General features: G+C 35.1%; 2 protein-coding genes across 3 annotated transcripts in view; one reads left to right on the top strand and one right to left on the bottom strand.

The window, feature by feature from the left end:
* ARL13B (ARF like GTPase 13B) overlaps positions 1 to 15875 on the bottom strand; it is a 63251-nt gene that overhangs the window by 25393 nt on the left and 21983 nt on the right. The window lies entirely within an intron of this gene.
* On the top strand, positions 9474 to 10845 carry STX19 (syntaxin 19). The gene has a single exon (XM_025989898.2). It carries the CDS (start codon positions 9593 to 9595, stop codon positions 10475 to 10477), a length of 885 nt encoding a protein of 294 aa, XP_025845683.1. The 5' UTR covers positions 9474 to 9592; the 3' UTR covers positions 10478 to 10845.

Raw genomic sequence — 15875 nt, 5'->3', positions numbered from 1 at the left:
GAGCCTGCTTCTCCCTCTGCCTGTGTCTCTGCCTCTCTCTCTCTCTCTCTCTGTGTGTGTCTCTATGAATAAATAAATAAAAATCTTGAAAAAAATAAAGTTTAAAAAAAAAGAATTACTTAAAAAAAGAATCAACATAACAATACCAATATTATTATTGAAAAGGATTCTAAATATAGGTCAAGATCTCTTTGTGGTTATTTTTCTAAGATTTAGCCCACAAAAGATGCATGGGTCAGGGCACCTGGGGGGCTCAGTGGTTGAGTGTCTGCCTTTGACTCAGGTCCTGATCCTGGGGTTCTGAGGTAGAGAGTCCCATATCGGGCTCCGCAGAGGGAGCCTGCTTCTCTCTATGCCTGTGTCTCTGCCTCTCTGTCTCTCATGAATAAATAAATAAAATCTTTTTTTAAAAAAAGATGCATGGGTCAAAATATTTGGCTTTAATATTACTTGGAATAATCTCTCTCTATGTGGCTATCCCGCCATCTAGATATGTACCCAAGTTGTTTAGTTTCAGACTTCTTTTGCCTTTTAGAGATAGTTTTTATTAAGATTTCATTTTTAAAATGTTCATATGGTTCCAAATTCAAAACTATAAAAATAAGGGACAGACAATATTTTCCATCTCTGTCCTTTTTCCTCTATTCTTTCCATTCTCCTTAAGGTAACTATTTTTATTGGTTTTAGTTTATCCTCCCACTATTCCTTTTTGAAAATATAAACATGTATATGGGGGAAAAGGTATCTTTTTAAAAAATATTTTATTTATTTATTCATGAGAGAGAGAGAGAGAGGCAGAGACACAGGCAGAGGGAGAAGCAGACTCCCTGCAGGGAGCCCGATGTAGGACTCGATCCCAGGACCCAGGAATCACTCCCTGAGCCAAAGGCAGATGCTCAACCACTGAGCCACCCTGGCATCCCGAAAAGGTATCTTAAAGTACACAATTTGGCACTATAGAAATTCACTGCTATTGACTGGTGGTGGGGAGGGGTATTTGTGTGTATCTCTACCCTCTACTTCTTCCTCCAAAGCTAGTACAGCTTGTGCAGCACCAGGCTTTTTTTAAAAAGTAGTAAATCCTAATAAAATTACCCTGGAACAGTTCAGAGAAATCTTTTTAATTATTATATTCTTTATTAATGAGCAAAATGGCCATCATATGGATGTTTCTGTTTATTCAGCCAGGCCTACACTGAAGGACTTTTGGGCTGTATCCAAGTGATTTGTTTTCACAAGGAGTGCCGTGAAGAGTAAGTGTGTGAAGGAATTATTTATTATTTGGGGAACATATTCCAGGAATTGGGACTACTAAGTCAAAGAATAAATGCAAATGTTATTTTGCTAGATATTATAGCAATGTCCCTCCTCTTACCCTCAAATCACAACTCAGGCAGCAAAAAAGGAAAGGTAAGGAAATTTAGTAGTGTGAGAGAAATTTCATTTCTAATACTTTCTATAAATATTTCACTCTGGTTAAAATTTTATTTTGAATTGTTATACTGATATTACACATAGTATCACAGATTGCTGCACAACTTTAGTTTTTCTACACTGAAACTATGTAAATAACTTATTTTAAAGTGAAAATAGCAGATGTAGGTAAAAAGAAAAGGGTGGAAGGTTTAAAGACAAGCTCTTTTCTGGTTGTTGTAGTACTGAAATTCAATGATTTAATGGGTTAAGCCTTTGGGATTTCCTACAATAAAATAGAATTCAATCATTTTAAAGTAAATGGAACAAATTTCCATTTTTATTTATTCCAAATTCTGTATATTTAGCAAGTTCTGATATCTAAAGAAAACAAAGTAACTTCTGTTTAAATACAGACCGTCCTTTTGTGACTCATGTATTTTATATAGAATACAGAATCAGAAATACAGAGACTGTGCCAAATACTCTATGTAAGCAGTTTAACAAGGACTTCCTGTTACCAGCTAGCTCCAATGAAAATGATCTTCCTTTAATCTAAAGAATGGGAGGCTAACAGGCAAAACCGGATTCTCCAGGTGTGAAGTAAGCAATTTGTTCTCTCATTTGATACTAACAGCAAAAGGACAACTGTATGTCTAACTTACTTGACTTCATTATTTGGCTTTCAATTACATTAACTATATGAAAAACCATACAGAATTTAGCCTGTGAACCATAACACAGAGGCTTTAAATGATTTGATTGAAACGTTATAGACGATACTCAGTCTTTCTCTTAAGGGCAGGACCTCAACACCGCAGGTGGAAAGCAACAAAAAGAACAAGACAAAGGTAAATAAACTACTCTTTTTTTGTACTTTTCCATGCAAGACATCCAAAGACTGGATTGTGTGATATTTAAAAATAACTACATAGATAATTAAAGTTACTGGTCTGCTCAGATTTGGACAGGTAGCTGATCTGTTCATTTATACTGCTAATATATTGAATAAGATTTGGGTTTAGAGCTCTTAGAAATAATCCACTGTACCAAAAATCAACTTTTTCTTTTAATTCCTTTAAAAAATAAGTTTTCATTTTGGAAACACGAAAAAGTCAGATTTTCTAAACACAAAATTCTTTCTTTTGTAGGCTGACTATAAATTAGTCATATTGTGCTTGCTTTAGAGAATACTTTTACATTTAACTGTGAAAAACTTAGGCTTAAATTTGAGACATGTGTAATTTTTAAGTTAAAATAATTTTCTCTAAGGTCTTAATTTCTTCACTGCTGTTTCCAAAAATATTTTAAACTGGAAAAAATTAGAAAATAACTTTGGGGGCAGCCCGGGTGGCTCAGAGGTTTAGCGCTGCCTTCAGCCCAGGGCCTGATCCTGGAGACCCGGAATCGAGTCCCACATCAGGTTCTCTGCATGGAGCCTGCTTCTCCCTCTCCTATGTCTCTGCCTCTCTCTCTCTCTCTCTCTCTCTCTCTCTCTGTGTCTCTCATGAATAAATAAATAAAATCTTAAAAAAAAAAAAAAGAAAATAACTGTTGTAAAAGGACTACAGTAAAAATATCAAAATACATTTTTAATGTTTCAATAATTGACAGAAATTATAAAACTCAATATAAATATATTTAATAGTTTAAAAATTTTAAGTCAGCATTATTTAAATGTAACATATATATATATATATGTAGGTCTAATACTTTGAAAATTAAGCAATATATATGATGCTTAAAAATTTATTTATTTTGCTATTTCTCCAGTTATTTTATAATTCTTACAATGTTAGAACTTAATAAATAATCCATTTTCAATCAAAATCATAATGACTTTTTAAAACATTTTAAGGGTGGACTTGAAAGCTGGCTATGACACACCTACAACATATCTCCATGGTTATGTAGTTTTACATTTAACATAAAAGTCATTTCATGTATATACCACTTAATCAGATAAGTTAGAATTCAGAATTATACAAGGGTCTTAAATATTTAAACAAAAATGGTCTTATTGTTACATTAAGCAAGTTAATTTTAGCAACTTATTAACAATAAATAGAACGCGGGGGGGGGGAAGCACTGAAAGATTACATTACAAAAAACATCAGATAATTTAAGCTTTGAAAGAATATGTGCAATTTGCCAATTTTTTTAAAGTTTGTTTTCCATATTTAAGTAGCCAAAGAGGTGGATTTTCCAATACCAGCTGCTTTCACCTTGAACTAAGAAAATGTCTACAAGTTGTCTTCATTCATAAAAGCAAAAGAACATTCCATTTTATGTTGTATAAAAACTGGTTACATTTATTAAAATATTGTATCTAATATAGTAACTGTAGAAAGAAACGCCTTGCTAAAAAAAAAAAAATCTATATATCTGTATCTATCCCAGGGCATATTTCTTAAAGCATGAGGTAATTTTATTCATATTTCTATTTTTGAGAATATCCCCTGTTTGTAACAGGGTGGAGAAAGTTTGAGTCATACAAGGTTTACTTTTCTATTTCCTAGAACAAATTGTCAAAGTCGATTACTATATTTATAATAGTCTTCTAACTTTCGTTTTGCAAATGCCATGTTTAAGCTTGAAGATGGTTATTAATATAGTACAATTCAAAACTGTACAATACAGTAAGCTAAATATGCTGAAAGATGGTTCATATTTGGATAGAACTCTTCCAACCTAAGAAAAATAAATGTAAGGTACAGAAAAGATTACATACGATGGTGATCTCATCAATTTCACATAGTCTAAGCTGTTATACTTTCTGGCTTCATGAACTCTGTCTCTTCTAACTTTCAAATTCTAATAAGCTTAGATGTCTCACTTTGCCTAATATTCTGCTTCATGAAGCTAGAAGATCAAGCAGCCAAGGTAGAAATAGTTATGCACATAGTTACAAGCATGTAGCTACTAGAAAATGCCACTTCTATGTAACATGTAAGTGCACCTTACATGTACATATGCTAAGGATTTAAGGAAGATTCTGAATTAGTTAACTTTGTAAAGATAATCACCCATGACTTTCAGTCCAGATCCACAAGATATTCCCCCCTCTTATATAGAGTATTTGATATAATCTTAAGGGAAAAAAGACAAAATTTTAAACTGCACTGTTAGATTTGAGGAACAGGAAATTTCCAGATGCCAGAATTGAAAAGGGAACACAATCATAGTCAAAATGGAAAGTGGGAATTAAAGCAAACTCCATGCAAATACTTTATCTTAGAGGTTGTGGGTTAGAATGTGTGCATAGACTAAAACTGGGCTTCCTACCTGAAGTAGTGAACTAGAAAAAAATAGAATATAGTCCATATACAGACACAGGAAAACCTGTTGGTTTGTCTAAGATTACAGCAAGAAGGGAGGTGTCCACTGGGGCTATATAAAAATCACTAGAAAAAAAATCAGACTCATAGGTATATTATGTGGGCTACAGAAATCACTAGAGAAACATCAAGCCCATACTTCTACTACCTGGGATAAATTGGGAAAGCTCCCAGGGGGCCTGGTAGTACCAAACACAAAGAATAGGTTTATATATATATATATGGCAGAGCACTCTGAGCATCTACATATAATTACCCACTAGAGACAAACTACTGACAAAGTTCACAACAGAGGGATACCTGGGTGGCTCAGCAGTTTGGCGCCTGCCTTTGGCCCAGGGCGTGATCCCAGGGTCCTGGGATCAAGTCCCGCATCTGGCTTCCTGCATGGAGCCTGCTTCTCCCTCTGCCTGTGTCTCTGCCTCATCTCTCTGTCTCTCATGAATAAATAAATAAAATATTTAAATATATATATATATATATATATATATATATAGAGAGAGAGAGAGAGAGAGAGAGAGAGGATATTTTCAGTTCAATTGTTTGTTTTTTTTTTTTTAATTTATGATAGGCACACAGTGAGAGAGAGAGAGAGGCAGAGACACAGGCAGAGGGAGAAGCAGGCTCCATGCACTGGGAGCCCGACATGGGATTTGATCCAGGGTCTCCAGGATCGCGCCCTGGGCCAAAGGCAGGTGCCAAACCGCTGCGCCACCCAGGGATCCCAATTGAAGAGTTTTAGAATGAGTTAGTAATGCACATGCACAAAATGAGGCAACTGAAAAACTTCGATAATTAGTGTCTTCAAGAGAAATTTTAGAAGTTACATAGTCCTTGGTCAATGTGGTAGTTACATGGATGTGTGAAAAATCATTATCTTAAACATTTTTATTTTGGGCATTTTCTATATACATGCAGATACTTCAATGAAAAACTTTCTTAAAGTGAAAATACACATTTCCTAGCTCTATCCACTGAAAAGGCCTAGAAACAATGAAAAAAATTATCTGAGGAAGGAAGTATGACCACAGTACCTTATGTGACTCTGGCATATGTAACATTTGAACTACGAAAATGCGTAGTTATGGTAATGTAAACACAGAATATTGACTAACCAAAAATTATGGTTAACTATATTGAGAGAGGGAAAATTGAGGAAAGTCTTGGGGTTTAAGAAAAAGTTAAATTCATATCTGTCATAGCAGAGATTCAATATAATATTTAAAATTGAAAAAGCAGAAACACCTACATAAGCAAATTACCTAGAAATAGAAAGTTTAAAAGCAACATACAGCTAAGAAGCTGAAAATTACTGCCATTGGGAGTGGGAAACTGGAAATGAGATGTGGTGGGGCAGGCAGGGGTCAGCAGTTTATCTTTATAAGCCTTGAAGTGACTTGACTTCTTAAACTGTCTATATGTGTTAATTTGAGGAAAATAAAAGGCATATTTAAAAGTCAATTTAAAAAAAGAAAAAGTTTGCAACTACATCAAAAGCGACATAATATCTTAAAAACTTTGGGGAAGAATTTATTTTCAGCATCAGTACGTTAATACCAGAGAGAGCATACAGAGGAGGAAGTAATAAATAACACTAAAACAAACAAAGAGCAGTAGGGAGCTATTCAAGATAAATCATTAAGCTAACTGACTTTTGCATCAACCTCCCTCTTTACTGGAAAGATGGTTGTCTTTAGCAGAGGTAAATTATGAGTGGTAATTCCGCTTTCACAAAGTTGCCACATGAGGAATTGTTTCTACAACCACTTCCCAATGCTTTTGAGTGCTTTAAAATATCTATACCAACATAATCATCAGATATTTAATAAAATACTGAATACAAAAGAGCATATAGATTATCCCAGCTTTATGTAATATATATTTTCTAGGAAATTTTATATATCTTATGCTGAGAAAAGCACTGGTCTAGCAGCCAGGAAATGTGGCATTATTTAACCAGTACTACTACTAACAAGCTCTGGATAAGACATTTAACTCCTCTGATTCTCAATTTCCCATAAGAAAAATGCAGAAATTAATTAACTTATAGGGATTCTTTCTGGAATTCCATTCATTGGCTTGGCACCCCATCTCCTACACCCCAGATAGTATCCCTTGGCTGTCTTCTCAACATTAGGTCTCACAGCTCAAATACCTCCTTAGAGAAGACGCTTAACTGATCTATCAAGATCCAAAATGGTCTCATTTATGTTTGTCTACTGTCCCAAATCCCCTAAGAGCGTAAATTATTCAGAGACAGATATTATTTAATAAATACTACAGCATTTAAAATTTTGCATATAGTAAGCCTCAATAATTATTTGACAAAATACCAATCCTTTAAAACTAAAGGAGTATTGTTAGGACACTGGCTTAACTTTTTGTGCAACACAGGCCTCTACATGCTCAACTGGGTCATCGTCCAGGAATCTTGAACACCTCCAGTGAGGGCAAGCTTATTAACTCATTAGCAGTTCATTCCACCTGGGACAATTCTACTGTTTGAAAAGTCTTTATATTAAATCAAACCTCTCTCCATGTGATTTTCACCCATCGTCTTTGGACTAACACCAAGTAAGTCATATCCCTCTAGTACATACAGACCTATACATTCCAGAAACCAGCTGTAGACATTCCCTATATCTCCTTTGCAGGATAAGTATTTGTATTCCTTCCAATGATTCTCTTTGTATTACAGTCTTCCAATCTCATCCTTCCATGACAATTTGGAAATTCCCAATTTATGGATTTTCATCTCAAAACATCAGAGCCTAACACAGCCCTTTTTCCATCTGCTTTGACTGGCCCAGAGTCATCTAGCCTAATGTCATTTTTCTTAGTCAATCTAGACATGACACTATTTTTCATGAAAGCATGATTATGTTGTAGAAAGCTCAGAATCAACTAAAATCTCCAGTAATTTTCATAAGTACTGCTATGAACACAGGATCTTCCACTTTATAGATGTAAAGGTGTTTTCTAAACTCGCTGCAATATATTACATCTGTCCTGGTTAAACATAATTTTGTTACTTTTAGTATACAGTCCTATGTTATTTTAATCTTTGAATACCAACACTGGTTGATTTTTCTCTGGCTTATACTAATACTATATGTGATTCGATGCATCATTTCTAATTCCCCAACAGCTTCTTATCTGCAAAAATATCATGAAAGGTATTATTAAGTGCCTTTCTAAAGTCAAGATGTACCGTGAAAATATTAACATAGATTGCCTTTTTCAATATATTTTTTATTTAAATTCCAGTTAGTTAACATACAGTGTAACATTATTTCCAGGTGTACAATATAGTGATTCAAAACTTCCATACACCCAGGACTCATTATAGCAAGTGCCCTCCTTAAGCCTCATCACCTATTTAACCCATCCCCTCACCCTCCCTCCCTGTGGTAATCATCAGTTTGTTCTCTATAGTTAAGAGTCTGTTTCTTAGTTTGCCTCTCCCACTCTCTTTCTTTTCCTCCTTTACTCATTTGTTTTGTTTCTTAAATTCCACATAGGAGTGAAATCATATGGTACTTGTCTTTCTCAGTCTGACTTATTTTGCTCAGTGTAATATAGTTTAGCTCCATCCATGTCATTGCAAATGGCAAGATTACATTCCCTTTTGTGGCTGAGTAACATTCCATTGTATATATACATACCACCTCTTCCTTATCCACTCATTGGTCCATGAACACCTAGGCTGTTTCTATAACACGGACGTAGATGTGGCTGCTACAAACATTGGGGCGTGTGTAACTCTCTGAATTAGTACTTTTGTATTCTTTGGGTAAATGCCTAGTAGTACAATTGCTGGATCGTAGGGCAGCTCTATTTTTAACTCTTTGAGGAACCTCTATACTCTTTTCCACAGTGGCTTCACCAGTTTGCATCCCTATTTATTCCCTTCATTTTATGTACATATGCATATCATTATATATGTATATAAATCACTATTTATAAATTATGTACACCAAATTTAATCCTGTGGATAACTACCAACACAGGATATAATGTCAATATTATGAGCACCCCAAAACAAGACTTTATATATTCTCATGTTTGAAAAAAAATAGCACTTAATATGAATGTACATAAATTTTGTTCTAAGTCTGGATATCTCTGCAAAGGAATGAATGCTAAGAATGGGAAACGAGCATAATCAAACCAAGAATATGTTTTCATATGTATATAATGGATAAAAAAAAGCTATGTCAAATAATGTGTTAATCCATCTAGAAAGAAGCCTCAGAAATTTTAAAATAAATTCCACATTTTCATATTATTTCAAGTGCTCAAATAGAATCTGCCATCACTATACTGATTTTAACTGAATTACACATATTTAGCAAAATGAGTTTAACATTACACAGACCAAACTAATGGGAACAGTATCTTTAGTAGTAAGGGCATTTTCAGAGTGCCCTTTTACTTCTAAAACTTGACTATATGCTCAAATCTTCCATTCTAACATATATTCTCTGTATGCACAAAAATCTATTATGTGACAATATTATGACACTAAAGTACTTATTTGTGGGCAACGGGGTCTCTATCACTGCTTTCTCAGCTACTTTACTCAACCAAAAAGGATTCACAGTAGTCCCACAAAGATGCACAATAACTTATAAATTATTTTACATTACTTTTCCTATTCAGTTATTTTTTGAGGAAGTTCTTAATGATTTTTCTAATTTTTCAACCTCTTTTTAGAAAACTAGGAGGATTTTCCCTGGAAGACACACATAGCTATGTGAAGCCAACTGCTACTGAGGGAAAAATGCCAAATTTTTATTTGTTTGACTCAATCATTTTTGCTTCTTAAGAGGAAAGGGAAGATGAAAGATCGACTTCAAGAACTAAAGCAACGAACAAAGGAAATCGAACTCTCTAAAGACAGGCATGTGTCAGCTATAGAAGCAGAAGAACAAGGAGTGTTTTTGCAGCAAGCTGTTATTTATGAAAGAGAGCCTGTAGCTGAGAGACACCTGCATGAAATCCAAAAACTACAGGAGAGTATTAACAATTTGACAGATGATGTTCAAAAATTTGGGCAGCAACAGAGAAGTCTGTTGGCTTCAATGAGAAGGTTTAGTCTACTTAAGAGAGAGTCTAGCATTACAAAGGAGATAAAAATCCAAGCAGAACACATTAATAGAGGTTTGGATGATTTAGTAAAAGAAGTTAAAAAGTCGGAGGCTGAAAATGGTCCATCATCAGTGGTGACAAGGATACTGAAATCTCAGCATGCTGCTATGTTCCGCCAATTTCAGCAAACCATGTTTACATACAATGATACAATAGCAGCAAAGCAAGAGAAGTGCAAGACATTTATTTTCCGTCAGCTTGAGGTTGCTGGAAAAGAAGTGCCTGAAGAAGAAATAAATGATATGCTTTATCAAGGAAAATGGGAAGTTTTTAATGAAAGCTTACTTACAGAAATCACTATTACTAAAGCACAACTCTCAGAGATAGAACAGAGACACAAGGAACTTGTTAATTTGGAGAACCAAATAAAGGACTTAAGGGACCTTTTCATTCAGATATCTCTTTTAGTAGAGGAACAAGGAGAAAGCATCAACAATATTGAAATGATGGTGAACGGTACAAAAGAATACGTTAATACTACTAAAGAGAAATTTGGACTAGCTGTAAAATACAAAAAAAGAAATCCTTGTAAGGTATTGTGCTGTTGGTGTTGTCCATGCTGTAGTTCAAAATAAAGAAGCTATTTTAGACATTTTTCCAGTTTTAGGATGAAGATATCCTAAGTTTCAGTGTTTTCCTTCATTTTATAGATCCATTCACACAACTTTCATCACAACGAAGTCATAATTATCCTCTTTAGTCCTTACCTGCTAGAACAGAAACTTTTGAAGTCAGTGACAAAACAAGCCTTCACTTATTAAACTAAAAACAGTATAGTTAACTTTAAACTCATGGATTAACTATTGAAAATGAAATCAATGATCTTATATTTCTGTTCAACTATCAAGTGCTAGTATGTATTTTTGTAACTTTCAATGCCTTATTAAGACGAGTGTCAGTGACAACTGCTTAAACAGTCCTTCTGGATTGTTTGAGAGTATTTGAGAGTATTTTAGTAGTTAAGAGGTATATATAACAAGACCTCTGAGTGCTGTATTAAAGCAAAATCAAACCAGAAGCTCTGTCAAATCTTTTATGCTCAGGTCAGTTAACTCAGTGGCCAACATACCTTGGGAAATTCTAACCATGTACTCAATGAAGAATCTGTTTGGTAACTGGGAGCTGAATCTAGCTTAAGGCCTAAGAAAGTAAGGCACTGTTTTCCTGAACGTGGCTCCCTTCAGTACACTCTGTTACAAGTCAAGAAGTTTGGCAAATAATGTAGAAAATAAAGGTAACTGCATTCTCCAAAGTTTCTCCATCACTTTACCACATAAGCTGAGCACTGCGCTGGGGATAGAGTTTGAACTCACAGAGGGACAGAGATTTGGAATTCACATTTTAGTGGACAAAGCCGGTAACTAACAAATATAAATATTAGATAATATTAAGTTCTCAGTAGAAACTTAAAACAAGGCGTTGAGACACAGATGATTGGAGTGGCTTCTTTTGGTTGGGTGGTCAGTGAGGGTCTCTCTGAAAGGTAATAGTAAATGAAGATCTGAATGATTAAGACAAGTAAAAGTATATCCCAGGCATAGAAAACAGTTACAAAGACCTTGAGGATGACATAATGTATTCTGCTTAAAGAAAAGTGAGTAATACATCTGTATCATGGTAAGGGAAGAGTAACAAGGTAAGAGATAAAGTTAAGAAAGGTCAGCAGGGGCTAGATTGAAGCTTTTGTAAGCCACATAAGTTCAAACTTTACAGCAAGTTTAATCAATCCAAAGCCCTCAGACTGTTTTGGCCTGAAAATATACAATTTATATTTGAGAAAAATCAATCTGTCCACTGTATGTGGGTTAGAATGGGTTTGGGGCAGATGAGTAGAGGACAAGTATGCAGGTATAGAAAACAATCAGGTTAATGCAGTAAGCCCAGTAAAAGAGGTGGAAGCATGGACTAGAATGGGAGTAGAGGTGGTGGTGGTGACAGTACTAATACTCAGGATTAATAAAATATGTATTACATCTCAGCATTGTTCTAATGATTTTATATTTTTACCAACAAAAACACTGAGGTACAGCAAGGTTAAGTAACCTGTTCCAAGTCACAGAAACTGTGAGGATCAGAATTTGAACCAGGCAGTCTGATTCTAGCAGTTCTTTACTACATACAATACAAGTAGTGATGAAAGAAAAAAAAATTAGACTAGCTTATGATAGATTTAAGAACTCGAATCTATAGGATACTGACTGGATGAGGATGTCCTAAAAAAAAAAGACAGAGATAAGGGTTTCAGAATTCGGGGTAAAAGGGAAATCTAGAATCCTATTTTGGCCAAGAAAACCTGAGATTACTATAAAAGGCCCAAGTGGATATTTCTAAGATATTAGCTGTGTCAGCAGGAGCTCTTGGAAGAGGTAAGGGCTAGAAATATAGATTTGGGTCATTTTGAATAAACAATATTTAAGGTCAGGTGATGTTAGAATGAAATCACCCAAGAAGTTTATAGATGTAAAAAACCAGATGCCCAGAAAAGAGGCTGGAGTATCCCAAAATTTCCTCCTAAAGCAAGAGTTAATAAAGGAGATTGAGAAAAAGCCATCAATGAAGTAGAAGGAAAACCAAAAAAGCATGCTGCAATGTTGTGTTAAAAGAACAATGTTGAGGGAAAGGTGAACTTGAGCACAGCACACTGATAAATGGATTTGGCAACGTGGAGACAGTTTGTTGACTGCAACATGAGCAGTTTCAAGGAACGGTAGGTATCTAAGCACAAGTGGAGTATGTGGAAGAAAGAAGGTCGTATGAAAAAGTATAGCAGCTGCTATAAACTATTCTCTCCAGCCATGCAAATAGAAGACTATAAAAAGGAACTACTTGCTGAAGAGGAATGCAGTCAAAAGATTCCATAATAGTTGGCAAGACTATCCCACTAATGGGAATGATCCAGAGAGCCAAAGTCTTGATATAAGAAAGGGAAGGAATTATATGCAAAAGTAGGAAGGGCTGGGACCTATAGTACAGATGAAGAAGCTGGCCTTACAGAGGAGCTGAAGCATGTTTTCCAAGTACTAGGAGAGAAGGCAACATTCAGGAAGAAAAGCTGATCAGGATAGTTCAGCAAAAATGTGGTCCTAAATGAGAGAACTCTCATGTAATAGTTTCTATTTCCTAAAGAACTGAGACCACATAATTGACTGAAAGCATGATGAAATTAAAGGACAGCACGAATATACATATACATATCTACTAACACTATAAAATAATTCCTAAATTATAAAATATAAGGAGATTAAAGAGCTTTCTACTTTGTCAATTATCAAGTATTATTGAAGAAAAAATGTTTCACATGTCAGCTCCAAATGTATAAAGAACTTTATAAAAAAAAAAAAAAGATGAATTTAAAACCACTGACAAACTCTCCATCTAAACAGCTGGTGATAAGTTTCTTCTGTCCCTTCTAAAGTTGTACTATTTCCTTTAACCTGGTACCTTACTGATGCCTGTTTATAACTGTTCCTAAATTATTTATCATGGAAACTGAGAATATTAAGTATTATTTAATATTCACTAACATAATTTTGTCCAGGTGGCTTTATAAAATAGCAATTTTCTATTAGCATTTATATCTGTACATAGTGCTTTTATTTATTTATTTTTGTACATAGTGCTTTTAAAGCAAGACTTAAGCACAGAAAGATTTATAACAAGCAATACATCACATGTATCACATATAATTTTCATTGTTACATTTTTTTTTTTAATTTTTATTTATTTATGATAGTCACAGAGAGAGAGAGAGGCAGAGACACAGGCAGAGGGAGAAGCAGGCTCCATGCACCGGGAGCCCGATGTGGGATTCGATCCCAGGTCTCCAGGATCGCGCCCTGGGCCAAAGGCAGGCGCCAAACCGCTGCGCCACCCAGGGATCCCCATTGTTACATTTTAAAACCAATTAGAATGACCCTGGGGCCGCTGGTTAGCTGGATATGTCAGTGGAGCATATGACTCTTGATCTTGGGATTGTAAATTCAAGCCCTATGTTGGGTATAATGATTACTTAAAAATAAAATCTTAAAAAAAAAAAAAAAAAAAAGAGGGGCGCCTGGCTGGCTCAGTCTGCCTTTGGCTCAGGTCATGATCTGAGAGTCCTGGGATCAAGCCCCACGTCAGGCTCCTTCTCCCTTTGCCCCTCTCCCCTGCTCATGTGCACTCACTCTATCTCAAATAAATAAAATCTTAAAACAAAACAAAAAACCCCCTAACTAAAGCAACAAAAACAGGATACTTAATTAGTTGAACATTTTGTAAATACTTTATTCACATACTCAATAGGTGCTAAAAAGTAATTTTTTTCCTTAAAATTACTACCTTAAAGAGAAAAAATTATTAAGCATTAGAGGTATGATATTAGGAAATCTGGTAAAATTAATATGAGCACTTATTTGGGCTTATATTCTCACCTCCTAAATTATGTCATTTTCTGTAATCAGAAGCTTCATGTGGCCTGAATTCATACGATGAGACACTTTAAAACTGGCTCTCCTAAAAAAAAAAAAAAAAAAAAAAAAAACTGGCTCTCCTAAAACTCCTAAAACTGATCTCCATCCAGGCACAGCGTATCAACAACAATAACTATTCATATCCATCATCACATTTACAGAACATTAATAAAGTGCTGCACTGGCTGCTATAAATACATCATTTGAAATTCACATGACAACACTAAAATCCTTATTTACAAATGGGGACATGAAAGCTCAGAGAGAGCAAGGAAGCTACCCAAGGCCTGCCTGACTCCAAAGCTCGCACTTTCCCCTATACCAGTAGTTCTCAATTTTTGCTGTGCATCACAATGATCTGGAGAACCTGTGAAAAAAGCCCATTCCCTGGCCCCACTCTCAAAAAGCTAAAAGGTGTGGGCGGATGCTGATGCAGATGGATCCCAGAAAACATCTTGCTAACAACACTACCAGCAGGTTTCTTTTTGTTATACTGTTTTTAAATAAAGTGTGTTCCTGTGGAGAAGGGAATGATGGGAACTTCTGAAGGTTCCTTAAGCATCAATTACCTAGGAAGTCAACCAGCTGAGGAGCTTCACTATAAACTAGAGCTGCCAAGAGTGAAGCTGAATGCTAGGAGACACAAAAGGAAGGCTTTGGTAAGGAAGTTTGGAGGTGAGTCAACAATATGAATAAGGTGGATGAAGATGACAGTTTGGTTAAGATTCACTGTGAAAAGAAGAGAAATCTTAAAAATAGTCAATTAAAGGACTCACCACCTATATCTAGGGATCGAGGGAGTAAGGAACATAGGTAGTCCATACTTGCGTACTTATGAGTTTCTAGCAAACTATAAAGGACTTAGGTTCTCCTATTTATTATTTAAAGGTCTAACTTGGTAAAAGTGCATTTTCCTCAAATTTTTATGACAGTATTAGAGTAACCTTAACCTTAATTAGCTTCTAAGCACTTATAATAAAGAATATGACTCAAAGAAAATTGTAAACTAACATTTTCCTATAATACTATCTAGAAAAAAGTTGGCTCAAGTAGGCATATAATGTCTGGAAACAAAAATCTTCTTTTGGAAAAGTAATAATAAAACCCTGGTTATTGTTCCTCCTAATATGGAAACTCACTGTCATGGTTTCTAACCTTTTTGGTCATGAAATCCTTTAGGAATTTGATGAGCTAGGATCTGTTCCCACAGAAAAGTGCACATACACTCAGGATTGTGTATGTGATCTCAGAGGGTCCTGGGAGGCCATCATAGGACAAAGACCTCTGGGTCAAAAAAATATTTTTTATTGAAATGTTCCTAACACCTAGTAAGATCATATAGAGATACGGTTTTCTTCCCTGAATAAAACTCCTCTATATTTATTACTTTTGCTGCAAAGCATCTAATGTACAATGTTTGGCCAAAAGATAGGTCATACAGCTCCACAGGAAAACAGACAGTATGTAATGAGGAAGTGGCATCATTCCAAAAGTTTAAATGTGCTAACACAAGGAGAACTGT

This window comes from Vulpes vulpes, chromosome 1 (genome assembly GCF_048418805.1).
Source record: "Vulpes vulpes isolate BD-2025 chromosome 1, VulVul3, whole genome shotgun sequence".
Lineage (NCBI taxonomy): Eukaryota > Metazoa > Chordata > Mammalia > Carnivora > Canidae > Vulpes > Vulpes vulpes.
This window is presented reverse-complemented; position numbering and strand designations above follow the sequence as displayed.